At 39.2% G+C, this 17323-nt stretch overlaps 1 protein-coding gene across 1 annotated transcript; it reads left to right on the forward strand.

Moving 5' to 3' along the window:
- The first annotated feature begins 10891 nt into the window (after positions 1 to 10891).
- On the forward strand, positions 10892 to 15732 carry LOC135236268 (extracellular calcium-sensing receptor-like). The gene is made up of 6 exons (XM_064302536.1): positions 10892 to 11124; positions 11214 to 11484; positions 11890 to 12717; positions 12941 to 13186; positions 13677 to 13797; positions 14667 to 15732. Exons 1-6 carry the CDS (start codon positions 10907 to 10909, stop codon positions 15569 to 15571), a joined length of 2589 nt encoding a protein of 862 aa, XP_064158606.1. The 5' UTR covers positions 10892 to 10906; the 3' UTR covers positions 15572 to 15732.
- Positions 15733 to 17323: the final 1591 nt, after the last annotated feature.

A 17323-nucleotide genomic window follows, 5' to 3' on the forward strand; every position in this document is an offset into this window, starting at 1 on the left:
ATAACAAAATATAATACAAAAAAGTCACATGCCAGCAAAAAATGCCACTCAATTGAGTTCATTACAAAAAGTGCCCACTTGTTCATAGGTCATACATAAACCAAAAAAATAAAATACCCTCTATATCACTAGATCAACTTTAAATAAAATTTTATTCTGTTACAATATTGAACTTAGGTGGCAAAAGAACAGCAAGCCAACCTCAGCCTAGCCAGACCTTCATTTGAATGATTCTGGCTAAGCTATTCATAGTATTGGATTGATTGCAGACACCTTGGTCAGCAAACACAGGTGATTGTAATCAAATAGTAGGTGATTATCATGAATGACCGGTCCCATGCATTGCGACATATTGTATGGACGGCAAAACACATTATGAGAATAGTATGACTAGGTCAGCTAACGTTACCTAATTTTTGATTTATGTCAGTAAACCTGACATTAGCTGGTTAGCGACATGTTCGTTTTTGATAAAACATAATTGTTGTCACACAAATTAATGCTACCGACTTTATTTAATTAAACTAACGCTAACGTTCACTGAATTAAATCACTTGCCTGTATGTAACACTATAATGTGGCTAACTTATCTAAACTTTGCTAAATTGGCTAGCAAAGTCAATGTTAATACACTCACCTTTATATGTGTTCTTAGATTTGTGTATGACGTCTTTGAAGTAGAGAGTGTATTACTCTCGGCTTGCATAGCTCACAAGTAAAAACGTAGGTTTTGTTGATGGAGCTAGTCAGTGTCATGTGTTTGCTTAAGTATGGCCATGGTGATTCTTCCTCAGGCTGAGATTTGGGAGGTTTATCCATGATGACGCTGTCGCTGTGTGAGCACTGAGCAACGCCCGCACTTTTGCACATGCACTACACAAAGGTCAGGTGTGTGGTGGTGGCTGCCTGACGAATGCATTGCCTGGGCATGCCTTCACGGTGGTCAAGATGAAAGACAAAGAGGGTGGGGCTGGTCAAAGGGGGTTCAATTACAGTAGAGCAATGGTAAAATAAAAATAAAAAAAACATTCCTTTCCTTTTATGACCCAAAATTGTTTGTCGTTTCAGTAGTTAACTATACAAAAAAAAAAAAAAAAATTGCAAAAAAGTTATTTAACTACTTGAATCAGTATGCAAGTATGAATGTAGTTGAATTACCAGCAAGCTATTGCAAAATGTAGTTAAACTACTAGTTTAATTACATGTAGTTCACTACAGGTCAACTTAAAATATGCCTTGTAAAATATCTGCATTGAGTGCAGATCTCGGAAGAGTCAGTTAGAATTTACAATGCCAGAAAAGAAGCACGTAACTTAGACAGAGTAATTTAGACAGGCCAGTTGTGTCTAATATATTATTTTACCCCATCAACTTTGCTTTGGTTCCAAAGAGCATTAGGCTATGCAATGAGGTAGATTATAGTCAAACCACCCCATCAAAAGTATCTACAAAAGTATTACATACCCTATTTATGAAAAGCAACATTTTCGTTGTTTCCCACCAAAATAATCTGAATTCCCACCCAAAAATGATGTCCTAGTAACATCTTTGATTGTATGCATTATTATTATTATTATTATTATTATTACTATTGCACACTGTGCATGTCTCCCTCGCCCATTGCAGCATGGAGTGTATCCCCACAGCACACCTGTGGTGTGCAGCCAATTACTTTGTTGAAAACCTTGTTTATATTTTTGCAAACATTTCAGAAAGATGCAAATTGCACTCTCTGCAGTTCAGCTCTGGAACAATTAAGAGATCACTTAAGAGATTTACGATTATGTGCCTGTGTCAAATGAAATTGTTGGTTTTCTTTCATGAAATTTTAACTGCACTTTATTTTACTTACAAACAAAATTATTGTCATTATATTGTATTGTTTTTACACATAGAATAATATAAAGTAACAAGTCTATACCATTAATAAATAATAAAAATAATGTCTTTACTTAGGAAGGGTTCAGCAATCAATGTTGTGGAGTACCCATGATTCTGAAAATATGGTGTGGTCTCTATATTCTTTTCCAGAGCTGTATTACAGAAATTACGAGAAATTTGTGTGCAAGGTGTTCCATTTGAGCTCTGTGCCTCAGCCGTGTTTTAATGGGATGAGCAGAAAGATGATGTCATCTAGTCTCCTGATGATCCTGAGGAGATATGGAATATAATGTGATGGGAGAATAAAAAGCTGCTCCTCATTCAGCACTGCAGTGTGTGAGACTAGCCTGGCCAAACATGACTCCTCTGGTGATGTGGCTTCTATGTTACCCCTTATCTGTTGCCACTCCTGTTAACTCGAGCCCTGATCCAGCCTCTTCCCTGCTGGGCAACTTTGAGCCCAATTTCCAGGCTGATGGAGACTTCATCATTGGAGGACTTTTCCCCATGCATTACAGTGTTGAGCCACCAGACCAGAACTTCACTTACAAACCAGCTGCTCCACAATGTCAGGGGTGAGTTCACAGTGTTTTTGACAATAGTACATAACTGTTTGCTTTTCCAGAGTCATGTCACATTCTGCTGTTTGTCTCTGCACAGATTTGATCCCAGATCTTTCCGCTGGGCCCAGACAATGAGGCTGGCTGTTGAGGAGATCAATCAGAGTCAGAACCTGTTGCCTAATTTCACTCTGGGATACAAGATCTTTGACTCCTGTGCTACAGATGGACAAAGGGCAGCTCTGGCAGTTCTGAATGGACCTGGTTTAGCCCAGAGTGCCGTGTGTTCTGGCACTGCTCCTGTTTTGGCTGTTGTTGGAAATTCTGGGACTCTTGTCTCCAGAACTTTACAGCCCTTCAGAATTCCAATGGTGCGTATATTCTATGAGATCTTATATCATTTTCATTCTGATATAGATTACGTGGATTGCTCAGTTACGTGCATTGCCTCTATGGGGCGACATAGCTCAGAGGTAAGACGTCTGCCTGGCGTCGGAGGGTTCGGTTCAAACCCGCCTGGATGTCGAAAGTGTCCTTGAGCAAGACACCAACCCAATACTGCTCTGGGAATGAGAGGCTCAATGAAAGCGCTTTGATAAAATGCTATTTAAATCGTCCATTTACCATGTTAAGATTGAAATAACTCAAAGCTCCGAATGGTATTCTGGAAATAGTTTTATTTATATTCTTTTGATATACAGCCTTTTAGATTAAGAACCAACAACAGAAAGTATAGTTTAGCAACAGGCAGACTTCAAAATTGTTGGGGATGAAACACTATGAAACGTACCTTAGAAAATATTTATTATCTATTGTACAAATTAATGAAATACTGAATGATGATAGTATAAAATAACGAATAAATTTTATTTAATCTTTAAACTTTCAGATAGTACAAGGTTCGTCTTAGCAACAGACGAATTACATTTAGAGTAATTCTAACGACGAACCAGTAAATTGCAAGCCTCCTGCTCCGATTTGGTTGGACTTGGGTTGGTGTTGTCACTGATGATGATGATTATGGGAGATTTGCTTTACGGGGCCTTTTGAAGGAATTCAAAAACACTAGTGTGTGTTTGGCCTACCAGACAGTGATTCCCAAAGTGTACAGTCGTGAAGGAATCCTTGAAATCCTTGATGTGATGAAGCACTCCACTGCAAGAGTAGTTATCAGCTTCGCTGCTGAAGGGGGACTCTACCCCTTATTTAAAGAGTACATGGATCAGAACATCACTGGCATCCAGTGGATTGCCAGTGAAGGCTGGGCAACAGCATCAGTATTTGCAGGCAGTGAGTTCTACCCATTTCTAGGTGGCACCATTGGTTTCGCCGTCAGGCAGGGGCAGATCCCTGGTTTTAGAGACTACCTGATGAACGTAAACCCATTGAAGTACCCCAGTAACCCCCTGGTGCACGAGCTGTGGGGTGCCTTGTACGGTTGCTCCCTCTACCCCTCCAGCAGCAGGACCGAGGCCTCCTCCCAGCTGCCCCCCTGTTCAGGGCTAGAGCCCCTGCTGAAGCAGCACTCTGCCTACCTGAACACCTCCAGCCCTCGTTTTTCCTACAATGTGTACAAAGCCGTGTACGCCATCGCTCACTCCCTGCACAACCTCATCAGCTGTAAGCCTGGGAAAGGGCCCTTCCACAACTCCTCATGTGCTGATGCCACAAACATTCAACCATGGCACGTAAGACTTCACATTGAAATATCCATTGTACATTTTTATTTATTGGATGCTATTTACATCGGTAATCAAATTAGACATAACATTGTATATACTGAGAAACACTTTATAATCAATATGAAATGTAATTAACTTCAAATTTGTTCCACTTAAGTAGATAATTATTTCTTTTTTGTGAGGAATTTCTTGCTTCACTAAATGTGTACTATTACTATTTTCTGTAAAAGGTTCAGCAGTATCTTCAAGATGTTGTCTTCACTATTTCTGGAGAAGATGTGGATTTTGATGCAAATGGAGATTCAATTCCTTCATATGATCTGATCAATTGGCAAAGAGGAGCAGCTGGAAATATTGAGTTTGTCAATGTGGGTTTCTATGACGGTGCAAAGGATGTTGGGAAGGAGTTGTTTATCCAGGAGGAGGTGATCATGTGGACTGGCCATCAAACTGAGGCAAGCCATAAACAGTGCATAGTTTACCAATATAACTATCCACACATTTACTCTATAATATACAACAATACGTGAAATGTGTATTTTCCAGAAAATACCAGAAAAAAACATATATTTGCAAATAACCAAAACAAAATCTTGAGGTAAATGCATGTGGGTGAGCTACCATGTCTATGACTTTAAGCCCAACATAGCAGGCATATTAATTTTCCAACAATTATCAGTAATTTCCAATGATATCAGAGCACCTTCTTGTGGAGAAGTAAATGATTATGCAGTTACACCTGGTTGTGTTATCCCTCTTGCAGGTGTTTGTGTCTGTGTGCAGTGAGAGCTGTGCTCCAGGAAGCAGGAAGGCTGTCCGTCGTGGGGAGCCTCTGTGCTGCTTTGATTGTGTACCATGTGATGACGGCAAGATTAGCACGGAGAGGGGTGGGGGCTCCAATCATTTTACTAAGTGTTATTTTCACTGAAAAACTGCACTTCTTTGGTGACAGTAAATTAATTGAGTGCAAATATCAAAAAAAATGAATAATAACATGAGATTTCTAAAGCACTTGCAATAAATGTCATAACTATCAACCATCATCTGCTAATAGTGACATAGTTTGCTTTTGCCACGTGTGCAATTTTTTATATGCATATGAATTTATTTCCTCCCCTTCCTGGTGGACTTAACTTTATCTTTGTGTGACACAATCCGCTAACATTAAATCACAACCACAACATAAAGCATGATGGTTTTCTGTTAAAGTTAGAATTTTTAAGTTGCTGAAAACTTTGAGCCACAATGACTTACAAATTAAAAATAGAAAAATAAAAGCTTGCTATAAGATACAGTTCTTTTATATACATCAAGTCAATGATGTGGATAATGAATAGATTGTCACCCATCTCTGCCAGATAAAATCTGAGGCATCAGTGCCTCAAGGTGTGAGGGGTAGGGCTGTTTTATAGGGAGTTTTATTTTAATGGAAACCAGCAGGGGATAATTTTATTTCTGTCTTGCGATTGCATCTTTTTCTTGTCTCGTACATTATTTTATTACCTCAAAAGTATTATTTTTGTCTGAATAAACTCTTTACTTGATTCCTTTCCCTAGAGAGATAGATACCTTGGCACTATTGCTAAATAAGCAATCAAGTTTTCTGGAATTGAATTTTAAGTTTCTCTTGCAATGATATAGTATTCATTCATGTATCTTTATTTTAGGGCTTAGGATAGTCTGATGTGTGACACTTAACATAAGTTATGAAACAACCTCGGTGTCTATTACTCTTCCTCTTTAGATTCAATAGATTGCACATCTTGTCCTGAAGATTACTGGTCCAATGCAGCCAGAACTGAATGCATACCCAAAGTGATTGAGTACCTCTCCCATGATGCAATGGGACTGACCCTGACTGTGATAGCTGTAGTCGGAGCCTGCCTCACCATCGCTGTTCTGGCAGTATTCCTCTACCACAGGAACACTCCGATTGTCAAAGTCAACAACTCAGAGCTGAGCTTCCTCATCCTGCTCTCTCTGACTCTGTGTTTCCTGTGTGCGCTGGTGTTCATTGGAGAGCCTACATCATGGTCCTGCATGCTGCGCCATACTGCCTTCAGCATCACTTTCTCACTCTGCATCTCCTGTATCCTGGGGAAGACTCTGGTGGTGCTGGCTGCCTTTACAGCCACCAGGCCTGGAAACAACCTCATGAAATGGCTGGGACCCAAACAGCAGAGATTCATCATCTCTGCCTGCACCTTTATACAAGTGATAATCTGTGCAGTGTGGCTAATCACTGCTCCTCCTTTCCCAAACAAAAACAATCAATACCACCGGTCCAGAATAATCCTGGAGTGTAGTGTGGGTTCTGAACAGGCCTTCTGGTGTGTTCTGGGATACATTGGTCTCCTGGCTGCTCTATGTTTTATTCTGGCCTTTCTGGCCAGGAAACTGCCAGGCAATTTTAATGAAGCCAAATACATCACCTTCAGCATGCTGATCTTCTGTGCGGTGTGGTTCGCCTTTGTACCAGCTTATATCAGCTCACCTGGAAAGTTCACTGTAGCTGTGGAGATATTTGCAATTCTAGCATCTAGTTTTGGCCTACTGCTTTGCTTATTTGCTCCAAAATGCTACATCATTTTACTGAAGCCACAGAAAAATACAAAACAACATCTGATGGGAAAAGTTGTTACCAAATAAAACAATGATGTTTTCTGTAATAAATCGAGCTGTATTCGATATCTGGATTCAGTGACACACATTCAGATATTGCTGTGGTATTGTTTCCTACTAAGCACTATAAATATGAACACAGCAACAAGATTCCTTGATGGTTTTTAACTGCATTTACAGTGCCTTTGAAGGAGCTCAAAACCTGTATGTAAGGTTTGGGACAGGGGGGTGGGGGCAGAACCTCAGATTACACCCATGTTCCAATCATGCAGCAGCAGCCAAATTGCACCTGAACAGTCACAGATGTTTTTATTTATGTATTTTGTTGGGCAAAACAGAGGTAACTGATATTATAATACTTACCCTTCAAAAGACAAACTAAAGCAATATGATACAAAGATTGTGAAAAGGTCCTTATCGCTCAAGAGGACATGTGCGTGCCTGTGTGTATGTGGCTGTGAAAAAAAAACACCATAGTTCATACTGCCAAAAAAAGCATAACGACAGCTTACATCCTGTGGGCCTTTAAATTCTAGAGCCATTTCAGAAGCAAAATGTCACCAGAAAAATCAACACTTGCTATGATATTCAAAATTAACCCTAGAAGGGATTTTGTAGTTTGGAATTTTAAAGCCACGAGGCCACTGGATTTGAAACTGAGACATTTTGGCACACAGCATTTTGAGAGAACATATTTGATGAAATGTTGCATCTTATTACAATATATGCAAGCAAATGAATATAGTATATTTGTCTTACTGTATGAATACGACTAAATATTGGTTCATGTTGTTGAAGAAAAAAGATAACCCCACCCTAAAAGTTGCACTGACGATGTGAGGGAAGCAGCTAATTTTTGACATCATAATAAAGCAACTAACTTATTTTCAGGCAAATTAGTGATTTATGTGTTGTTATTTGATTATACTGTAGCATTTATGCAGTGTTGGGAAAGCTACTTTGAAACAATAGCTTTGCAAGCTACCAACTACTTCACACTGGAAGAAGTTGAACTGCAGCAAATCTAGTTTGGTTAACTAAAGCTACTCAGGGAAAGTAGTTCAAACTACTTCGTAAACAAACAAAAACAATTATCAAATTGACAATGTACATGTGATACGAAATTATAACAAAATATAATACAAAAAAGTCACATGCCAGCAAAAAATGCCACTTAATTGAGTTCATTGCAAAAAGTGCTCACTTGTTCATAGGTCATACATAAACCAAAAAAATAAAATACCCCAGTATTCATGGGAATGCGCAAGGAATGTCAGCTTTGGTTTTGTATACAATGTCCATCAGTCAGACACCTGCCTTCCAGAAACTAGAGTCCAGGTGGGGGTATTGCACCAAGCAGGATTACTCAGCCAGGTAATTTCTAATATAGAATAGCATGACATTTGGTCCATAGAAGACAGTCCATAGATGGTCCATAGAATTACCCTCTATATCACTAGATCAACTTCAAATAAAATTTTATTCTGTTACAATATTGACCTTAGGTGGCAAAAGAACAGCAAGCCAACCTCAGCCTAGCCAGACCTTCATTTGAATGATTCTGGCTAAGGTATTCATAGTATTGGATTGATTGCAGACACCTTGGTCAGCAAACACAGGTGATTGTAATCAAATAGTAGGTGATCATCATGAAAGACCGGTCCCATGCATTGCGACATATTGTATGGGCAGCAAAACACATTATGAGAATAGTATGACTAGGTCAGCTAACGTTATCTAATGTTTGATTTATGTCAGTAAACCTGACATTAGCTGGTTAGCGACATGTTCGTTTTTGATAAAACATAATTGTTGTCAGACAAATTAACGCTACAGACTTTATTTAATTAAACTAACGCTAACGTTCACTGAATTAAATAATTTGCCTGTATGTAACATTACAATGTGGCTAATATCTAAACTTTGCAAAAATTGGCTAGCAAAGTCAATGTTAATACACTCACCTTTATATGTGTTCTTAGATTTGTGTATGACGTCTTTGAAGTAGAGAGTGTATTACTCTCGGCTTGCATAGCTCACAAGTAAAAACGGAGGTTTTGTCTGTGGAGCTAGTCAGTGTCATGTATTTGCTTAAGTATGGCCATGGTGATTCTTCCTCAGGCTGAGATTTGGGAGGTTTATCCATGATGACGCTGTCGCTGTGTGAGCACTGAGCAACTCCCGCACTTTTGCACATGCACTACACAAAGGTCAAGTTTGTGGTGGTGGCTGCCTGACGAATGCATTGCCTGGGCATGCCTTCACAGCGGTCAAGATGAAAGAAAAAAGAGGCGGGGCTGGTCAAAGGGGGTTCCATTACAGTAGAGAAGCAATGGTAAAATAAAAATAAAAAAAACATTCCTTTCCTTTTATGGCCCAAAATTGTTTGTAGTTTCAGTAGTTAACTACACAAAAAATTGCAAAAAAGTAATTTAACTACTTGAATCAGTATGCAGGTATGAATGTAGTTGAATTACCAGCAAGCTATTGCAAAATGTAGTTAAACTACTAGTTTAATTACATGTAGTTCACTACTCCCCAACACTGCATTTATGATATTGTGCATGAAATGTGAACTGTCAAAATATGTTCACTGAAAAATCGCCAAAACATGTTTGACCTTCCTATAGAAAGGATTGGGGTAGAAAGTTATCTCTGGCTATACACATATCTCGAGCATTAGATGCTGTCATTGCATTAGCATTAAGGTTATCTTTGCTTGTCTCTTTAAAATAGTCCAACAAATAATCATTTGGAGAAATGTCATAACCATTTGGACCATATTCATGTTATTGTACATTTCAGGCTGCATAGCCAGGTCAACTTAAAATCTGCTTTGTAAAATATCTGCATTGAGTGCAGATCTCTGAAGAGTCATTAAGTTAGAATTTACAATGCCAGAAAAGAAGCACGTAACTTAAACAGAGATTGGCCAGTTGTGTCTAATATATTATTTTACCCCTTCAACTTTGCTTTGGTTCCAAAGAGCATTAGGCTATGAAATGAGGTAGATTATAGCCAAACCACCCCATCAAAGGTATATACTAAGGAAACTACTGACATTCTTGTGGTGGTTGAGGAGGGAACTGTAAAAAACTTACTTAAAAATACTTTAACTTTAAATGAGATCAGAGGATAGTTTCAATCAGCATTGTATGCAGGGGCGTGTCTACGGGTGGGATAAGCCCACCCAGAGATAAGCCTTTCCCACCCAGAGGAATGAGACATTTGTTTACTGTTACAAAGTTGAATCATTTTTTTTATTTTTTTCACGGGGTAATGGCCCCGGACCCCCCTACAAAAATCGTATGCTGCAATTGTATTCCTTTTGTACTCCCCCCCCCCCCCCCCCTTCTCAAAATTGAACTACGTCCTTGTTTACATACCCTATTTAGGAAAAGCAACATTTTCGTCGTTTTTACCAAAATAATCCAAATTCCCACCCAAAAATGACATCTTAGTAACATCTTTGATTGTATACATTATTATTATTATTATTATTGCACACTGTGCATGTCTCCCTTGCCCATTGCAGCATGCAGTGTATCCCCACAGCACACCTGTGGTGTGCAGCCAATTACTTTGTTGAATACCTTGTTTATATTTTTGCAAACATTTCAGAAAGGTGCAAATTGCACTCCCTGCAGTTAAGCTCAGGAACAATTAAGAGGTCAATTTAAGAGATTCACAGCTTACAATTATGTGTCTGTGTCAAATGAAACTGTTGGTTTTCTTTCATGAAATTTTAACTGCACTTTATTTTACTTACAAACAAAATTATTGTCATTATATTGTATTGTATTGTTTTTACACGTAGAATAATATAAAGTAAACAAGTCTATACCATTAATAAATGAAGAAAATGATGTCTTTACTTAGGAAGGGTTCAGCAATCAATGTTGTGGAGTACCCGCGATTCTGAAAATATGGTGTGGTCTCTATATTCTTTTCCAGAGCTGTATTACTGAAATTACGGGACATGTGTATGCAAGGTGTTCCATTTTAGCTCTGCGCCTCAGCCTTGTTTTAATGGGATGAGCAGAATGATGATGTCATGTAGTCTCCTGATGATCCTGAGGAGATACGGAACATAATGTGATGAGAGAATAAAAAGCTGCTCCTCATTCAGCACCGCAGTGTGTGAGACTAGCCTGGCCAAAGATGACTCCTCTGGTGATATGGCTTCTATGTTACCCCTTATCTGTTGCCACTCCTGTTAACTCGAGCCCTGACCCAGGCTCTTCCCTGCTGGGCAACTTTGAGCCCAATTTCCAGGCTGATGGAGACTTCATCATTGGAGGACTTTTCCCCATGCATTACAGTGTTGAGCCACTAGGCCAGGACTTCACTTACAAACCAGCTGCTCCACAATGTCAGGGGTGAGTTCACAGTGTTTTTGACAATAGTACATAACTGTTAACTTTTCCAAAAAGAGCCACGTCACATTCTGCTGTTTGTCTCTGCACAGATTTGACCCCAGATCTTTCCGCTGGGCCCAGACCATGAGGCTGGCTGTTGAGGAGATCAACCAGAGTCAATACCTGCTGCCTAACTTCACTCTGGGATACAAGATCTTTGACTCCTGTGCTTCAGATGGACAAAGGGCAGCTCTGGCAGTTCTGAATGGACCTGGTTTAGCCCAGAGTGCCGTGTGTTCTGGCACTGCTCCTGTGTTGGCTGTTGTTGGAAATTCTGGGACTCTTGTCTCCAGAACTTTGCAGCCCTTCAGAATTCCAATGGTGTGTAAATTCCATGAGATCCTATGTAATTTTCATTGTGATATAGGTTACGTGGATTGTTCAGTTACATGCATTGCCTCTATAAATATTGACTAATAATCATAGCTCCTCCTGGTTCTGTTGGAAATAGTTTTATTGTGTACTCTTTCTGACATGCATCCTTTTTAGATTTTAGAACCACACATACAGAATAAGCTTTTAGTTTTGAACATAGCTCAGTCAGACTTCAAAATATGTGGTTCTGGAGGAAGAATATTCACTAAAGAAAACAGTACCTTTTAGAAATATGTTCTTAATTTATTCTATGAGTACAAATGTTAAATGAAAATAACTGAAAACGAATTAATAGTAATACAAATAACTGAAATAATTTTTATTATAACTCATTTTCTAAAACTTTTTCAGATAAGTTATTTTTCAACGTGTTCCTGTCTTAGCAACAGGAACGAATTCCCAACATTTTTTAGAGTAATTCCTAATGACGACTACCAGGTAAAAGCCATTGCAAGCCTCCTGCTCCGATTTGGTTGGACTTGGGTTGGTGTTGTCACTGAAGATGATGATTATGGGAGATTTGCTTTACAGGGCCTTTTGAAGGAATTCAAAAACACTAGTGTGTGTTTGGCCTACCAGACAATGATTCCCAAAGTGTACAGTCGTGAAGGAATCCTTGAAATCCTTGATGTGATGAAGCACTCCACTGCAAGAGTAGTTATCAGCTTCGCTGCTGAAGGGGGACTCTACCCCTTATTTAAAGAGTACATGGATCAGAACATCACTGGCATCCAGTGGATTGCCAGTGAAGCCTGGGTAACAGCATCAGTATTCACAGGCAGGGAGTTCTACCCATTTCTAGGTGGCACCATTGGTTTCGCCGTCAGGCAGGGGCAGATCCCTGGTCTTAGAGACTACCTGATTAACGTAAACCCATTGAAGTACCCCAGTAACACCCTGGTGCACGAGCTGTGGGGTGCCTTGTACGGTTGCTCCCTCTACCCCTCCAGTAGCAGGACCCAGGCCTCCTCCCAGCTGCCCACCTGTTCAGGGCTAGAGCCCCTGCAGGAGCAGCACTCTGCCTACCTGAACACCTCCAGCCCTCGTATTTCCTACAATGTGTACAAAGCCATGTACGCCATCGCTCACTCCCTACACAACCTCATCAGCTGTAAGCCTGGGAAAGGGCCCTTCCACAACTCCTCATGTGCTGATGCCACAAACATTCAACCATGGCACGTAAGACTTCACATTGAAATATCTATTGTAAATTTTGTTTATTGCATGCTATTTACATTGTTAATCAAAGTAGACGTAACATGGTATTGACTGAGAAATACTTTATATTCAATATTAAATGTAATTCACTTCAAAATTGTTTCACTTAAGTGGATAACTATTTCTTTTTTGTGAGGAATTCCTTGCTTCACTAAATGTGTACTATTGCTGTTTTCTGTAAAAGGTTCAGCAGTATCTTCAAGATGTTGTCTTCACTATTTCTGGAGAAGATGTGGATTTTGATGCAAATGGAGATTCAATTCCTTCATATGATCTGATCAATTGGCAAAGAGGAGCAGCTGGAAATATTGAGTTTGTCAATGTGGGTCTGTATGACGGTGCAAAGAATATTGGGAAGGAGTTGTTTATCCAGGAGGAGGAGATCATGTGGACTGGCCATCAATCAGAGGCAAGCCATAAACAGTGCATAGTTTACCAGTATAACTATCCACACATTCATTCTATAATATACAACAATACTTCAAATGTGCAATGCTTGCAGTTCAGAATTTTTTTTAGATGGTATAATGTATTTCAGAAGTTTCAAGCAACTGTTTTGTGAGACTTCTTTCCTGAAAATGGTTTTTGATTTGTTGCAGTTGCGTGCAGATTATATAGTGTTCATCAGGAAAAGCTATATTAAAATAATATAAACAAATTAAATTGGGTTCACTGCAAGTTTTTTTAAATGTATATTTTCCAGAAAACACCAGAACAATACACATATTTGCAAATATCCAAAACAAAATCTTGAGGTAAATGCATGTGGGTGAGCTACCATGTCTATGACTTTAAGCCCGACATAGCAGACATATTAATTTTCCAACAATCAGCAGTAATTTCAAATGATATCAGAGCACCTTCTTGTGAACAAGTAAATGATTATACAGCTACAACAGGTTGTGTTTTCCCTCATGCAGGTGTTGTCTGTGTGCAGTGAGAGCTGTGCTCCAGGAAGCAGGAAGGCTGTCCGTAGTGGGGAGCCTCTGTGCTGCTTTGATTGTGTACCATGTGACGACGGCAAGATTAGCGAGGAGAGGGGTGGGGGCTCCACTCTTAAGTGTTATTTTCACTGAAAAATTGCACTTCTTTGGTGACAGTAAATTGAGTGCAAATATCCAACAAATGAATAATAACATGAGATTTCTAAAGCACTTGCAATGAATGTCATAACTATCAACCAGCATCTGCTAATAGTGACATAGTTTGCATTTGCCACATGTGCAATTGTTTATATGCATATGATTTTATTTCCTCCCCTTCCTGGTAGACTTAGCTTTATCTTTGTGTGACATAATCAGCTAACATTAAATCACAACCACAACATAAAGCATGATGGTTTTCAGCTAAATTTAGCATTTTCAAGTCGCTGAAAACTTTGAGCCACAAAGACTTACAAATTAACAATACAAAAATAAAAGCTTGCTGTAAGATACAATACTTCTATATACATCAAGTCATTGATTTGGATAATGAATAGATTATCATCCATCTCTGCCAGATAAAATCTGAGGCATCAGTGCAAAGGAAACCACTGTTTGATGGAGCAAAGCCATTACAATGCGTGAGGGGGAGGCACTGTTTTATAGGGAGTAGTATTTTCACGGAAACCAGAAAAACCATCGTCTTTTTCTTGTCTCGTACATTATTTTATTACCTCAAAAGTATTAATTTTGTCTGCGATTAAACTCTTTACTTGATTCCTTTCCCCAGGTAGATAGATTCCTTGGTACTACTGTGTCTCCTGTATAAACACGTCCAGTTTTCTTGAATTGAATTTCAAGTTTCTCTTGATTTAGTGCAATGATTTAGTATTCATTCATGTATATTTATTTTAGGGATTAGGATAGTGTATTGTGTGACACTTAAGTGACATAACAACCTCTGTGTCTATTACTCTTCCTCTTTAGATTCAATAGGTTGCACATCTTGTCCTGAAGATTACTGGTCCAATGCAGCCCGAACTGAATGCATACCCAAAGCGATTGAGTACCTCTCCCATGATGCAATGGGACTGACCCTGACTGTGATAGCTGTAGTAGGAGCCTGCCTCACCGTCGCTGTTCTGGCAGTATTCCTCTACCACAGGAACACTCCGATTGTCAAAGTCAACAACTCAGAGCTGAGCTTCTTCATCCTGCTCTCTCTGACTCTGTGTTTCCTGTGTGCGCTGGTGTTCATTGGAGAACCTACATCATGGTCCTGCATGCTGCGCCATACTGCCTTCAGCATCACTTTCTCACTCTGCATCTCCTGTATCCTGGGGAAGACTCTGGTGGTGCTGGCTGCCTTTACAGCCACCAGGCCTGGAAACAACCTCATGAAATTGCTGGGACCCAAACAGCAGAGATTCATCATATCTGCCTGCACCTTTATACAAGTGATAATCTGTGCAGTATGGCTGATCACTGCTCCTCCTTTCCCAAATAAAAACAGTCAGTACCACCGGTCTAGAATAATCTTGGAGTGTAGTGTTGGTTCTGAACAGGCCTTCTGGTGTGTTCTGGGATACATTGGTCTCCTGGCTGCTCTATGTTTTATTCTAGCCTTTCTGGCCAGGAAACTGCCAGGCAATTTTAATGAAGCCAAATACATCACCTTCAGCATGCTGATCTTCTGTGCAGTGTGGCTCGCCTTTGTGCCAGCATATATCAGCTCACCTGGAAAGTTCACTGTAGCTGTGGAGATATTTGCAATTCTAGCTTCTAGTTTTGGCCTACTGCTTTGCTTATTTGCTCCAAAATGCTACATCATTTTACTGAAGCCACAGAAAAATACAAAACAACATCTGATGGGAAAAGTTGTTACCAAATAAAACTATGATGTTTTCTGTAATAAATTAAGCTGTATTCCATATTTGGATTCAGTGATATACATCCAGATATTGCTGTGGTATTGTTTCCTACTAAGCACTATAAATATGAACACAGCAACAAGGTTCCTTGATGGTTTTTAACTGCATTCACAGTGCCTTTGAAGGAGATCAAAACCTGTATGTAAGGTTTGGGACAGGGGGGTGGGGGCAGAACCTCAGATTACACTAATGTTCCAATCATGCAGCAGCAGCCAAATTGCACCTGAACAGTCACAAATGTTTTTATTTATGTATTTTGTTAGGCAAAAAAGAGGTAACTGATATTATAATGCTTATCCTTCAAAAGACAAACTAAAGCAATATGATACAAAGATTGTGAAAAGGTCCTTATCGCTCAAGAGGACATGTGCGCCTGTGTATGTGCGTGCCTGTGTGTATGTGGCTGTGAAAAAAAAACAAAAAAAACCACCATACTTCACACTGCCAAAAAAGCATAACGACAGCTTACATCCTGTGGGACATTAAATTCTAGAGCCATTTCAGAAGCAAAATGGCACCAGAAAAACCAACACTTGCTATGATATTCAAATTTAACCCTAGAAGGGATTTTGTAGTTTGGAATTTTAAAGCCACGAGGCCACTGGATTTGAAACTGAGACATTTTGGCACACAGCATTTTGAGAGAACATATTTGATGAAATGTTGCATCTTATTGCAATATATACAAGCAAATGAATATAGTATATTTGTCTTACTGTATGAATACGACTAAATATTGGTTCATGTTGTTGAAGAAAAAAGATAAGCTCACCCTAAAAGTTGCACTGACGATGTGAGGGAAGCGGCTAATTTTTGACATCATAATAAAGCAACTGACTTATTTTCAGGCAAATTAGTGATTTATGTGTTGTTATTTGATTATACTGTAGCATTTATGCAGTGTTGGGAGAGCTACTTTGAAACAATAGCTTTGCGAGCTACCAACTACTTCACACTGGAAGAAGTTGAACTACAGCAAATCTAGTTTGGTTAACTAAAGCTACTCAGAAAAAGTAGTTCAAACTACTTCGTAAAAAAAAAAAATCTAATTGACAATGTACATGTGATAAGAAATTATAACAAAATATAATACAAAAAAGTCACATGCCAGCAAAAAATGCCACTCAGTTGAGTTTATTGCAAAAAGTGCCCACTTGTTCATAGGTCATACATAAACCAAAAAAATAAAATACCCCACTATTCATGGGAATGTGCAAGGAATGTCAGCTTTGGTTTTGTATACAATGTCCATCAGTCAGACACCTGCCTTCCAGAAGCTAGAGTCCAGGTGGGGGTATTGCACCAAGCAGGATTACTCACCCAGGTAATTTCTAATATAGAATAGCATGACATTTGGTCCATAGAAGACGGTCCATAGATGGTCCATAGAATTATCCTCTATATCACTAGATCAACTTTAAATAAAATTTTATTCTGTTACAATATTGACCTTAGGTGGCAAAAAAACAGCAAACCAACCTCAGCCTAGCCAGACCTTCATTTGAATTATTCTGGCTAAGATATTCATAGTATTGGATTGATTTCAGACACCTTGGTCAGAAAACACAGGTGATTGTAATCAAATAGAAGGTGATCATCATGAAAGACAAAGTAGAACTTTATTGACAATAAAGGCAATACAGTTATGTTTGGCGGTATGGCTCTGTTCTGGAGCTCTCCTGCCAACCACGCAGCCCGCGTGGATAAGGCCGG

The sequence above is a fragment of the Anguilla rostrata genome, chromosome 12 (genome assembly GCF_018555375.3).
Source record: "Anguilla rostrata isolate EN2019 chromosome 12, ASM1855537v3, whole genome shotgun sequence".
Lineage (NCBI taxonomy): Eukaryota > Metazoa > Chordata > Actinopteri > Anguilliformes > Anguillidae > Anguilla > Anguilla rostrata.